Below are 14,188 nucleotides of genomic sequence, written 5' to 3' on the forward strand. Positions count from 1 at the left end.
AGCACCCCGTTTGGAAATAATCCATAAATGACTCACTGTGCATCCAAAAGTATTAGAACAATGGTCATTTCCACCCATATGTGCTCCATGAAGATCTGCTTTCCATGGGTTGGATGTGTATGGAAGATCTTGAGTGGCCTCCTACAGAGCACAAACCTTATTGGGATGAATTGGAAAACCACCCCAGGCTTCCTGACCTTCTTCCTTACGTACATCATGGTGAATGAAATCTCATGAATCTCCACAAAATCCAGAGGAACATCTTCCCAGAGGAGTGGAAGCTCTTATAAGAGGGAATGGGAACTAAATGTAGGATGAAGAAACTGCAGGGGGAAACAATTTGGAATCGGAATTGTTTAATTATATTATAAATATCAAACCAAGATCTCGAAATAAATCAAAAGCAAATAGAAACAACAAACAATACCCAGGTTGCAAAAGTATACACACCCTTTATATGTACACACGTCCGTTTCACGTCCGATAGTAAATATTGGACGACTGTTTCCGCAGATCTTTCACTCTTAGCAAGAAACATTTATGCACCCATGTCAATATATTGAACCCTTTTTTATTTATTTATTTTTAATACAAGCGCCTGCTTTTTTTTTCTTTTTTTTGTGTAAACTTTTGCACCCAAGGTTGGTTAAATCCGGTGGTCTTTTTTCTTACAGCTGTGTATGGTAGACGTGTGCACCCACGTCGTCTCAGCGCCGAATTTCCAGACAGCAAAGTGAAATTTTCGAATAATTACAACTTGAAATTACGACTTGAAAAGGAACGAGAAACGATTTCCTCACTGCTACTGAGAGCTGGAATCGAAAACAAAAGTCATTTCTTTGACACAAAAAAAGAAAGAAAGAAATGAAACGTCATACCCTGCAAAACATTTTCAAAAACAAGGGGAAAAAAAAATAACTTCAATTAATATTAATAATCATAAGAATAATAAAAGAATAATAATAAGTACTCTGAACACTAGGGTTGAGATGAGCAGCACCGTCTCGGCAGTGAATTCAGTCAGTTCCTCCTTTTGCTCACAAAAAAAAAAAAAAAAAATTGATCCCTTCCCTTTAGTAATCCATCCCTTCTTCGCTTTCATACCACTCCGATGGAGCGTCTGTTCCGAAATAACGGTCCCCGAAGTTTCCTGTAGAATGCAAGAGAGCAGCACTTTCAACACCGTCGATTCCTTGGATTATCTGGATGTTTACATAATATAGAACTATATATACAAAAGTATTAGGACACCCGACTTCTCCGTGTATTCCACGTATGGTTCTTCTTAAAACCGAAATATTTTCCCTCTTGAAGAACCAAACCTGTTCCAGCGTGACATGTAATGCACAAATCCAGCTCCACGATGATATGCTTGACTTTGTTCGGATGTTGAAGCCGAACCGATTAATTGGTTTTGCTGGCAAAAATCCATACAGATAGTTTTTCCGGGTTACGTTATACAGTACGAGAGCGGCCTCTAGAGGCATGAGAATAAACCCATGCCTCCTGACCTCCTCATCTACATCCATTCCTGACTTTCCTTGTGGCTGAATAAAATCTTAGAAATTTCCACAAAGTCTAGAGGAACATCTTCCCAGAACAGTGGAGCTCATTATAATAGCATTTGGAGACATGTGGAATTGGATGCTCAAAAAGGAGCACATAGCAATCTTACAGTCGGGTGTCCACAAACTTCAGAGTAAGTATAAGGTGGGTTTAAGATGCCGTAAATCTCTGGTCCAGAAGGTTCAGAAAAGCCATTCATTACGCCTATACACATTTAACGACAGTGTATATCGTAGAATAAGCGTCAAGCAGGACATGGGAACTCATTTTGTGTTCTGGAGATCCACCAAATTCTTAGAAAGCTAATTTCATGCTTACCAATGCCTGGGATGATGTGAAACTCGTCGTTGACCTTCTTGTCCACAGCTGTGGTGATGATACGGACCTTGGGAAAGGCGTACGCGACCGAGTGAACGCCCATCTCAGCCATGAGCAGAGACAGCAGGAAGATCTTGTCCTCCTCGACATCGTGGTCCTAAAACCAAAAGCACCAGGAATCGGGTTCGTACGGGGATATAGTGTAGAACGTGGAGAAGTTTGTTTGTGAAGTGCACATACGAGTAAAACTCGAACGGCCATGAGAGCAGCTGCGCCGGTTGACACGGTGCTGTCCATCAGGATCACGTAGTCCTCGCTGATGTCCTTGGGCAAGCGCAGGTAGTGAAGCTGGGAAGCAGTGATCAATAATCAGGGATCAATGACTCACTTCAGAAACATTTAAAAGACGTCTAGACCCCTAGACATTTTAAAGATATATCCCCCCTGATCCTTTTAGACAGTAAACGTCCCCTCTTTGATCCCTTTAGACAGGATATGTCCCCTCTTTGATCCTTTCAGACAGGATATGTCCCCCCTTTGATCCTTCCAGGCAGGAAATGTCATCCAACAATGTGATTTACTGAGTGTCCAATCAGAGAGTAAGTACCTCAGGCTCCCCAGTGTCATGGTTTGTCTGGATGAGGATCTTCCCCAGTCGGATGTCTTTACACACCGCCATCAAGGCCTGCTCCATCGTCTCTCCTGCACGCAGAATGGACACTCCAGAGATCTACACACACACACACACACACACACACACACACACACACACCTGTACTTACAACCACATTTACAAACTGTTCTTATGCATTTAGAAACACACACACCCAACCCATGGAAAGCAGATCTTCGTGGCGCTGTGCACTTTGTGGAACAGTTTTGGGTCTCCTAGTTTAAGTGGAGGAAAAGCTTCTGGATGCACCAGCTGGAAAGAGCAGGTGTCCCAATACTTGCAGACATATGGTGTAGCCTTTTCTAATAAAAATAAAAAAAGTGGTATTTTTTTGTGTGTGTAAGCAGAAAAATAATTATTTAATTTATAATTTTTATCTTTGTGTGGTCTCAAAAAAGATATATTTTCATGTACATTATAAATTATAATGTATAATCTACTATTTATTTAATTACTTATTATTAAATATATATATATATATATAAATAACTAATTTAAATAATTATTTCTTAACCTTTTTTAAACAATAGACGGCTTCTCCCATTTTATTTTGTGTTTCAAAACAAAAAAATATAAAATTAAATATTTATACTGTTATATATATATTTAATTTTATATTTTTTTGTTTTGAAAAAAAATAAAAAAATAAATAAAATAAAATAAAATAAAATATTTATACTGTTAGTTAGGGGAGTGGTGGCTCCAGCGGTTAAGGCGCTGGGTTGCTGATCGGAAGGTCTGGGGTTCAAGCCCCGGTATCGCTGAGCTGCCACTCTTGGGCCCTTGAGCAAGGCCCTTAACCCTCTATGCTCCGGGGGTCCCTTACGAGGGAAATATCAAGGTCCGTGACGTCGGAGTGACGTCGGGCCGCCTTCCCGTGGGCTCACCACCTGCAGGAGGGACCGTAAGGGACGGTGCTGTGAGGATTGGGCAGCAGTTGAAGGCGGGGGCCTGCTTAGACTGCTGCCCCCGCGACCCGAATTACGGATAAGCGGGAGAAAATGAATGAATGAATACTGTTAGTTACAAAATAGCATTTAATAAAAAAATTGCCTTTTATTTAATGATATGGCTGCATTTTTGTCATTATTTTTCATTTTATTTTTGTTTTTATTTATTATTAAGTATTTCATTATTTATATTTATAAAATGTTATATTTTGTAAAACATAGCCTTTTTATTTAATGATATGGTTGCTTTCTTTTTAATGTAATTTTTATGATTATAAAATATGAAATTTATATAATAATAATAATAATAATAAAAAATTAAATAAAAAAATTTATTTAAAAAAAATGGAGGATGGAAAATGTGTGACTGACCCTTTTCCCGCTGAGCCTCTTCCCTTCGTACACGGTCCCTTGAGGTGTTTCGACGGACACCGGCTGTAAAGGAGACAAGTTGCTCGTGAGGAAAAGTGAAGCAAGTGTGTGTGTGTGTGTGTGTGTGTGTGTGTGTGTGTGTGTTTGTAGTGGTCACTAACCCTCAGCGGTAAGAAGGAGAGTGCGTGTTCGATTAGGAGCCTCATCAACCTCTTCGAGTAGAAAATAAACTCGTCCCGGTTTGTCTCCTTATTCCTGGGAAGAAAGCAGGAAGAAAATCAGCAGCTGGCCTTGTCGCCATGGCGACGTGTAGACGGCTGTGGACCATACCTGATGATGGTGTGCATCCCACGGACCTGAGGGGTGCTCTCCAACACACTGAGGGTCTTCGGTAAAGGTTGACCCTGATGGGCTGAAGCCAAGGCAGATCTACACAGTTACAATGACAAGTTTGTATCGGTTCGCAAACACACACACACACACACACACACACCAAACATCACATCAAGCCAGGAATAAAGATGAATATTGTGGCTTTGATCTATTCATGTGCATTGAAGCAGAAAAAAAACTTGCAGATGTTAAAGAAGGACGAGAAAAGGAACGATAGTATAAGAAGAGCAAATTTAGCATGCATGATACACGGTCTGACCAAAAGTATTAGGACACCTGACTTGTCCTCCGTCCTCAAATCGTTTCCTAAAACACGGAGGCACACGATTGTGTAGAACGTCTCTGGATTGCTCTAGCGTGAGATTTCTCCCTTCAAGTGAACCATGAGGAAGCCAAACCTGATCCAGTATGACACAGAGTGCACCAAGCCAACTCTCCATGAAGATCTGGGTTGGATGTGTGTGGAAGATCTCGAGCATCCCGCTATAGAGCCTCCTCACTGATCTGACTTTTAGATGTCTGGAACTATCAGAAAAAATCCATACCGATTTTCCAGGTCTTGTTAAACAGCATGAGAGCGGCCTCTAGAGGCAAATCACTGACACTACATGCTGTTTTTATTTATTTGTTGTTTTTTGTTTTTGTTTTTTTTTTTACACGCAAGATAAATATTATAATTATTTGTTTAGAATTTATTAATGATATAAATACATTTATTCATGAATATTTACATATTTATTTAATTAAGCACATTTTTACGATCCGAGACATTTAAGATATTTAGGTCGGGTGTCCATAAACTTTTGGCCTCAAAGTGTATGCGTTTGGGACGTTGGAGTCTTCCTGGGTGACCATCATCATCATCATCATCTAATAATTCATGCAGCATCCGAACCTGAACATTGTCTCTTTGTGTCTAAATAAATAAGCGAGATCATTCCAGACGATCGCTCGCGTATCTCTCACGAGAAGAACTTGTGCGTGTTAGTGGGCCGTGTGCAAGAGAATGAGGCACACGAGTGCAATAAATAAATAAATGAATAAATAAATAAAAGAATAAAAATCAAGCACCAATAATACAAAAAATAAAATCATTAGAAAAGCAAAAATGCTCCACAAGAAACAAAATGCACAAAAAAAAAGGGATGCCAGAGTTTTTCCTCACATATCCCAGCGGAGTTTCCTCTGAAGAAGAGATTTATTGCCATAACCAGAGATGGAGAGGGAAAAAAAAGAGGAGAAAAAAAAGGAAAAAATAAAGAGAAAGTACAAAACCTCATTAAAGCTCAATTCAGAGGAAGTGCGGTGGGTAAGTGTGTGTGTTTGTGCATGCGTGTGTGTGTGTGTGTGTGTGTGTGTGTGTGTGTGTTGGGGGTGTTACGTCGTGAGATGTGCAGGTGATGTTTTAGTAGTTCTGATATGCACCCGTGTTCCTAAACGCTATAAGAACCCGATTCCAGAAGGTCTGGGAAGTTCTGATTGCGTGAAGAGGTGATTCTGCAGAACCACTGAAACATCGCCTTCACTCACACACACACACACACACACACACACACACACACACGTTTATCACAGCCACCGGAGCGAAGCGCCACAGTGAGGACAGAGACGAAAGGATGGACAGAATAAGATCTGCATAAGTGCCTGATTCATAACATCAAACTATTTTATATAATAAATATACAGTAATTCACTCGAGTAGAAATAATGAATTAGCATTAGATATACACACACACACACACACACACACACACACACACACACACCCTTTAGTCTCTTAGTGTCCTCTTCGAAAGGGACAGACAGATAGATGGTAAAGAAAAAAAAATTTGAGAGATGGAGAAGAACAGAAGCAGGTGGAGAGATGAACAGAAGCAGGTGGAGAGATGAACAGAAGCAGGTGGAGAGATGAACAGAAGCAGGTGGAGAGATGAAGAACAACAGAAGCAGGTGGAGAGATGAAGAACAGATGGAGAGATGAAGAACAACAGAAGCGGGTGGAGAGATGAAGAACAACAGAAGCGGGTGGAGAGATGAAGAAGAACAGAAGCGGGTGGAGAGATGAAGAAGAACAGAAGCGGGTGGAGAGATGAAGAAGAACAGAAGCGGGTGGAGAGATGAAGAAGAACAGAAGCGGGTGGAGAGTTGAAGAACAGAAGCACAGAAGCAGGTGGAAAGACGGAGGAGGACCGAAGCAGACGGAGAGACGGAGAAACACAGAAGCAGACAGAGACAGAGGAGGACAGAAGCAGACGGAGGAGGACAGAGTGAGTACAGAGTGATGGCCATACCTCACTGTGCTTTCACGCTGTGGTAAGTTAGAGTGCATTCAGGCGACGGGGGGAGAGGGGGGTTTCACACACACGAGTGTTTCATTACAAACGCACAGGAGAGAAACGAAAACACACACAAGATCAAAAAAATCATCCAGTGAAGAAGAACCATAACATTCCAACACTCCAGAATCACAGTACGAACAAAGTCTTCTCTCCAATTACTATCAATAATAATCATTCATCATTCCAATTATGCTAATCACTCGGCTGTGTGACACGCCCACTTTTATATTAATTCATTCTGAAGCACAATATGGGTTCTAATATGACACACACACACACACACACACACACACACACACACACAAATAAATGTGTGAGATAAATATGATATACAGTGGGTACGGAAAGTATTCAGACCCCCTTAAATTTTTCACTTTTTGTTATATTGCAGCCATTTGCTAAAATCATTTAAGTTCATTTCTTTTCCTCATGAATGTACACATAGCACCCCATACTGACAGAAAAACACAGAATTGTTGACCTTTTTGCAGATTTATTAAAAAAGAAAAACTGAAATATCACATGGTCCTAAGTATTCGGACCCTTTGCTGTGACACTCAAATATTTAACTCAGGTGCTCTCCATTTCTTCTGATCATCCTTGAGATGGTTCTACACCTTCATTTGAGTCCAGAAATTTTTGATTATACTGATTGGACTTGATTGGGAAAGCCACACACCTGTTTATATAAGACCTTACAGATCACAATGCATGTCAGAGCAAATGAGAATCATTAAGGTCAAAGGAACTGCCTGAAGAGCTCAGAGACAGAATTGTGGCAAGGCACAGATCTGGCCAAGGTTCCAAAAATTTTTTTGCTGCACTTAAGGTTCCTAAGAGCACAGTGGCCTCCATAATCCTCAAATGGAAGATGTTTGGGACGACCAGAACCATTCCTAGAGCTGGCCGTCCGGCCAAACTGAGCTATCGGGGGAGAAGAGCCTTGGTGAGAGAGGTAAAGAAGAACCCAAAGATCACTGTGGCTGAGCTCCAGAGATGCAGTCGGGAGATGGGAGAAAGTTGTAGAAAGTCAACCATCACTGCAGCCCTTCACCAGTGGGGCTTTATAGCAGAGTGGCCCGACGGAAGCCTCTCCTCAGTGCAGGACACATGAAAACCCGCATGGAGTTCTCCAAGATGGTGAGAAATAAGATTCTCTGGTCTGATGAGACCAAGATAGAACTTTTTGGCCTTAATTCTAAGCGGTATGTGTGGAGAAAACCAGGCACTGCTCATCACCTGTCCAGTACAGTCTCAACAATGAAGCATGGTGGTGGCAGCATCATGCTGTGGGGGTGTTTTTCAGCTGCAGGGACAGGACGACTGGTTGCAATCAAGGGAAAGATGAATGCGGCCAAGTACAGGGATATCCTGGACGAAAACCTTCTCCAGAGTGCTCTGGACCTCAGACTGGGCTGAAGGTTTACCTTCCAACAAGACAATGACCCTAAGCACACAGCTAAAAATAACGATGGAGTGGCTTCACAACAACTCCGTGACTGTTCTTGAATGGCCCAGCCAGAGCCCTGACTTAAACCCAATTGAGCATCTCTGGAGAGACCTAAAAATAGCTGTCCACCAACGTTTACCGTCCAACCTGACTGAACTGGAGAGGATCTGCAAGGAGGAATGGCAGAGGATCCCTGAATCCAGGTGTGAAAAACTTGTTGCAGCCTTCCCAAAAAGACTCATGGCTGTATTAGATCAAAAGGGGGCTTCTACTAAATACTGAGCAAAGGGTCTGAATACTTAGGACCATGTGATATTTCAGTTTTTCTTTTTTAATAAATCTGCAACAGTGTCAACAATTCTGTGTTTTTCTGTCAATATAGGGTGCTGTGTGTACATTCATGAGGAAAAGAAATGAACCTAAATGATTTTAGCAAATGGCTGCAAAATAAAAAAGAGTGAAAAATTTAAGGGGGTCTAAATACTTTCCGTACCCACTGTATATATATATATATATATATATAATAATAATTGCGATAAACATATAGGAATTTAAATGTATATATTTAATTCATTCAATGAAATTATTATAGAAATGTAAAATAATTTAATGTTCAGTTGATTTAATTTAATTTTTTATTATCAAACTCTCGACATTCACTGGTAACAATGCTTCGAAAAAACAGGCGAAAAAACCCCCACCGCGTGCTCGTCACGTGACGCGTGAACGTACCTTTTCGAGCTGACTGTGCACGTGCTGCACGATCAACTCCAGCGCTACGAAGTTCTCTCCACCTGGTGGAAGAACGGAACGTTTCAGACAAACCTTCAAAACATTCACGTCATCATTTATACATAAAAAAAAAAAAGAAATGATAAAAAGAAATCGCACGTAAGATACACTGTGGGGCCAAAGGTTTGTGGACACCTGACCATACGATCCCATTTCCATATTAAATCTCCATTCTGCTCTGGGAAAATGTTCCACTGGGAAGGAATTCAGGTCTCATAAAACAGGTTCAGGTCTCATAGTTCATATGAAGGAAAAATGTCATGCTATATAATGCATGTGCACCTTCAAACTGTGAATACTTTTGGTCACAGTTGCTCTCCATCAGTTTCGAGGCGGACACTCGGATCATTTAGACACCAAAGAATGAAGCAGGAACGTTCGGAACGAAACTCGCAACCGTACACGTCTCGGCCCTTCTCACCTCTCGGAACCACGATATCGGCGACCTGCACTGTGGGTTCGATGTACTGCTCGAACGCCGGTTTCACGAACTTGTTGTACTGCTTGATGACGCCGCCGATGTCTCGACCTCGGTTTGTGATGTCCCTTTTTAGCCGCCTGACGAGCCGGATGTCCGAATCAGTGTCCACAAATACTTTCATGTCCAGCAGCTAGAAAGAAGACACACAAAACAAAAAAAAAAAGCATACCTTTTTTTGAAAAGCATTATAGATTTATATAGGGTTTTAATTTATATAATTAATAATAAAATCTATATAAATAAATTAATTCTTTACTAAATTTAAATAATGATAGTTGACCGATTTGTCGGTTTTGCAGATTAAACGGCACCGAAAGTTGCTGGAACTATTGGCAAAAACCCATACCTACAGTTTTTCCGGGTTGCGTTATACAAGAGCGGCCTCTAGAGGTGAATCACTGATACCACTTTATTTTTTTTTATTCATTTTGGATGTACTGTCATTTTTTTTATTTTGAGTGTCGGTCGAATTCTAATATATTTTACACACTATACAGGCAAAAGTTTGTGGACACCGGAATAAGATTGCTATGTGCTTCCTTTTTGAACATACCATCGCACAATTAGTACCTACTTGTTATAACACCCTCCATTTTTCTGGGAAGATGTTTAAACTAGATAGTGTGGAGATTGGTGAGATTTAAAAATCAGGTATTAATGTAGGTGATGTTCCAATTCATTCCAGAGCTGTTCAGTAGGGTTTTAAGATCTATAGGAGGCCACTCAAGATCTTCCACACACATGTAAAGCGTATCTTCATAGGGCTGGCTTTGTGAAGGGAAAAATTTTCAAAAGTCGGGAGTTTAAATACTTTTGGTCATAGATTAATTTGATCTCCTGAGGACCAGGATGTAAACTTACCTTCAAAAGCTCCTTATTCGCAAAAGCCAAGATTCCTTCGAATATTACAACATTGGCCCCATACACAGTTTTCTGGAAAGACAAAAAAAAATGATTCCAGACATTTGCGTTTCCATTGTTCACCTGAAAATGCTCCACTGTTCCTCCAGAACGAGGTTTCTTCAGAATTCAGATTGACACTTACCCACTCTTTGCGACGGCCGTGTGTGGTGAAGTCGTAGACGGGCACTTTGATGCTTTTGCCCTTCTTCAGTTTCCTCAGCACTGTGATGAGCAGTTCGAAGTCGAAAGCGTCTGGATGATCAAAGTTGTACTCGTTCCTCGCCGCAAGCTCCTGTTCCTCTTTGCTCAACACCTGTGGTGTTTTTATATATATATATATATATAAATAAATACAAAAAATAAATAAAAATAAATGTAAAAACATTTTTCCAAAAAAATATATATAATTTTTATTTATTTATTTATTTAATTATTTAATTATTTTTTTATTTTTACAAATTTTAAACAATTAAAAATTTTTAAACATTTAAAAATTTTAATTTTTAAGTCACGGTTTGTTTTATGTTTTTTTTTTTATAAAAATGCCCTCTTGGGTAAATAATATATAAAATAATAAATGTACAATATTTCATACGAATATTATTTATATATAAAATAAAATAAATCAAATGAACACGATACGTTTTTATTATATCTATTAAATTGAGTAATCAATTAAATAAAATTCAATAAATGGAAAGATTTATTAAAATAGTTTACATTTGTTACCCCAATTTGGGTAATACAGATACATACACACACACACACACACACACACACACACACACACACACGTCTTAGATTTCAAATAACCCTTTACATTAACACACCTAGGAACCCAGGAATTATCATTACCTTATAGAAGGAGTCCATGGACAGAAGGACGACCCATGGAACATCCAGAGCCTCGATGATCTTATTGGCGACGGTGGTTTTCCCCGAGGCGCTCCCCCCGCACAGACCTGCATTACCACACCGTTAGGTATTTATCATGAAGAACAACATCTTCCTCAGCAGCTGGGTTCTGAGATGAACGGGTTATGAGGACATACCTATAACGAACGCCTCCTTAAAGGTGGTTCCTGTGACGTTGTACCAGGGTGGACGTCCCGCCGTGTAGATCGTCCGCTTGTTGGTCCTTAGCAGAGGAGGCTCGGTTTTACTCTGACTCGTGGTCCTCTTCTGCGGAGACAGCGACGGCGTCAGAGGGCAGGTGCGCCTCAAAAGGCCGTCGAGAGAATCCTCGCTGCTGCCGCTAGAGGGTAGAGAACATACGGGCGAGTCAAATTCAAAACCTTCAACGTTCAAACCCACAGAACTGTTTAAACGTATCCATCAGAAACGCCTTAAAAAATCACAGGACCGGGATCTTTCCGTCTGGACGTGGATACCATTATTATGCTAATTATCCCATGCAGGACATCAGAGAGAGTCCATGGACTTTGAGAACCTCTCAGGATGGAGCTCCTGGCATGGCGTTTGATGTCTGTGCAGGTGAGGGAGTGCAAACACACCTTCATGTCCACTCCAGGAATCCCACACACAAGCCCAGAAAAGACCACAGGCCTCATGTGAGTAAGACTCTCATCACATGGACACATCAACTGGAAGCGGTTAAGACATTCAAATTCTGACCAGAAGGTCATGAGTTCGAATCTCAGCACCACCAAGCAAGTTTAAGAGCTTAGAGGTGTGTATATGGTGTTGTGCAGTGTGTGTATATGGTTGTGTAAAGTGTGTGTATATGGTTGTGTAGGGTGTGTATATGGTTGTGTAGGGTGTGTATATGGTTCTTTAGGGTGTGTATATGGCTGAGTAGAGTGTGTATCAGGTGTGTAGGGTGTGTATATGGTTGTGTATATGGCTGTGTAGGGTGTGTGTCAGGTGTGTATATGGTTGTGTAACGTGTGTGTCAGGTGTGTATATGGTTGTGTAGGGTGTGTCAGGTGTGTATATGGTTGTGTAAAGTGTGTGTCAGGTGTGTATATGGTTGTGTAAAGTGTGTGTATATGGTTGTGTAAAGTGTGTGTATATGGTTGTGTAAAGTGTGTGTATATGGTTGTGTAAAGTGTGTGTATATGGTTGTGTAAAGTGTGTGTATATGGTTGTGTAAAGTGTGTGTATATGGTTGTGTAAAGTGTGTGTATATGGTTGTGTAGGGTGTGTATATGGCTGTGTAGGGTGTGTATATGGCTGTGTAGGGTGTGTATATGGCTGAGTAGAGTGTGTATCAGGTGTGTATATGGTTGTGTAAAGTTTGTGTCATGTGTGTATATGGTTGTGTATATGGCTGTGTAGGGTGTGTCTATGGCTGTGTAGGGTGTGTGTCAGGTGTGTATATGGTTGTGTAACGTGTGTGTCAGGTGTGTATATGGTTGTGTAGGGTGTGTGTCAGGTGTGTATATGGTTGTGTAAAGTGTGTGTCAGATGTGTATATGGTTGTGTAAAGTGTGTGTCAGGTGTGTATATGGTTGTGTAGGGTGTGTATATAGTTGTGTAAAGTGTGTGTCAGGTGTGTATATGGTTGTGTAAAGTGTGTGCCAGGTGTGTGTATGGTTGTGTAAAGTGTGTGCCAGGTGTGTGTATGGTTGTTTAAAGTGTGTGTCAGGTGTGTATATGGTTGTGTAACGTGTGTGTCAGGTGTGTATATGGTTGTGTAAAGTGTGTGTCAGGTGTGTATATGGTTGTGTAAAGTGTGTGTCAGGTGTGTATATGGTTGTGTAAAGTGTGTGTCAGGTGTGTATATGGTTGTGTAAAGTGTGTGTCAGGTGTGTATATGGTTGTGTAAAGTGTGTGTCAGGTGTGTATATGGTTGTGTAAAGTGTGTGTCAGGTGTGTATATGGTTGTGTAAAGTGTGTGTCAGGTGTGTATATGGTTGTGTAAAGTGTGTGCCAGGTGTGTGTATGGTTGTGTAAAGTGTGTCAGGTGTGTATATGGTTGTGTAAAGTGTGTGCCAGGTGTGTATAATGGTTGTGTAAAGTGTGTGTCAGGTGTGTATATGGTTGTGTAAAGTGTGTCAGGTGTGTATATGGTTGTGTAAAGTGTGTGCCAGGTGTGTGTGTATGGTTGTGTAAAGTGTGTCAGGTGTGTATATGGTTGTGTAAAGTGTGTGTCAGGTGTGTATATGGTTGTGTAAAGTGTGTCAGGTGTGTATATGGTTGTGTAAAGTGTGTGCCAGGTGTGTGTGTATGGTTGTGTAAAGTGTGTGCCAGGTGTGTGTGTATGGTTGTGTAAAGTGTGTGTCAGGTGTGTTTATGGTTGTGTAAAGTGTGTGTCAGGTGTGTATATGGTTGTGTAAAGTGTGTGTCAGGTGTGTATATGGTTGTGTAAAGTGTGTCAGGTGTGTATATGGTTGTGTAAAGTGTGTGCCAGGTGTGTGTGTATGGTTGTGTAAAGTGTGTCAGGTGTGTATATGGTTGTGTAAAGTGTGTGCCAGGTGTGTGTGTATGGTTGTGTAAAGTGTGTCAGGTGTGTATATGGTTGTGTAAAGTGTGTGCCAGGTGTGTGTGTTTGGTTGTGTAAAGTGTGTCAGGTGTGTATATGGTTGTGTAAAGTGTGTGTCAGGTGTGTATATGGTTGTGTAAAGTGTGTGCCAGGTGTGTGTGTATGGTTGTGTAAAGTGTGTCAGGTGTGTATATGGTTGTGTAAAGTGTGTGCCAGGTGTGTGTGTATGGTTGTGTAAAGTGTGTCAGGTGTGTATATGGTTGTGTAAAGTGTGTGCCAGGTGTGTGTGTTTGGTTGTGTAAAGTGTGTCAGGTGTGTATATGGTTGTGTAAAGTGTGTGTCAGGTGTGTATATGGTTGTGTAAAGTGTGTCAGGTGTGTATATGGTTGTGTAAAGTGTGTGCCAGGTGTGTGTGTATGGTTGTGTAAAGTGTGTGCCAGGTGTGTATATGGTTGTGTAAAGTGTGTATAGTGTATGTATTGTGTGTACATCTACACACGCTGGAA

The 14,188-nt window shown here is 40.8% G+C and overlaps 1 protein-coding gene across 3 annotated transcripts in view; it reads right to left on the bottom strand.

Moving 5' to 3' along the window:
- Positions 1-339: 339 nt before the first annotated feature.
- Positions 340-14,188, bottom strand: part of LOC310722858 (uridine-cytidine kinase-like 1) — a 14,341-nt gene continuing 492 nt past the window's right edge. Inside the window, exons 2-15 of one of the 3 annotated variants that reach the window (XM_083535628.1) lie at positions 11,290-11,492; positions 11,093-11,199; positions 10,380-10,550; positions 10,196-10,267; positions 9,275-9,464; positions 8,794-8,855; positions 5,438-5,457; positions 4,210-4,308; positions 4,041-4,134; positions 3,880-3,942; positions 2,492-2,614; positions 2,125-2,232; positions 1,885-2,041; positions 340-1,150 (exon numbers count right to left, since the gene is read on the bottom strand). In XM_083535628.1, coding sequence (XP_083391754.1) covers positions 1,074-1,150; positions 1,885-2,041; positions 2,125-2,232; positions 2,492-2,614; positions 3,880-3,942; positions 4,041-4,134; positions 4,210-4,308; positions 5,438-5,457; positions 8,794-8,855; positions 9,275-9,464; positions 10,196-10,267; positions 10,380-10,550; positions 11,093-11,199; positions 11,290-11,492 — 1,546 coding nt within the window. In that variant the 3' untranslated portion in view covers positions 340-1,073. Of the gene's footprint in view, positions 1,151-1,884; positions 2,042-2,124; positions 2,233-2,491; positions 2,615-3,879; positions 3,943-4,040; positions 4,135-4,209; positions 4,309-5,437; positions 5,458-6,563; positions 6,581-8,776; positions 8,856-9,274; positions 9,465-10,195; positions 10,268-10,379; positions 10,551-11,092; positions 11,200-11,289; positions 11,493-14,188 lie in introns of all 3 variants that reach the window. The other 2 variants (XM_083535629.1, XM_083535630.1) reach the window with 2 other exon arrangements.

Source organism: Silurus aristotelis, assembly GCF_946808225.1.
Source record: "Silurus aristotelis genome assembly, chromosome: 29".
NCBI lineage: Eukaryota > Metazoa > Chordata > Actinopteri > Siluriformes > Siluridae > Silurus > Silurus aristotelis.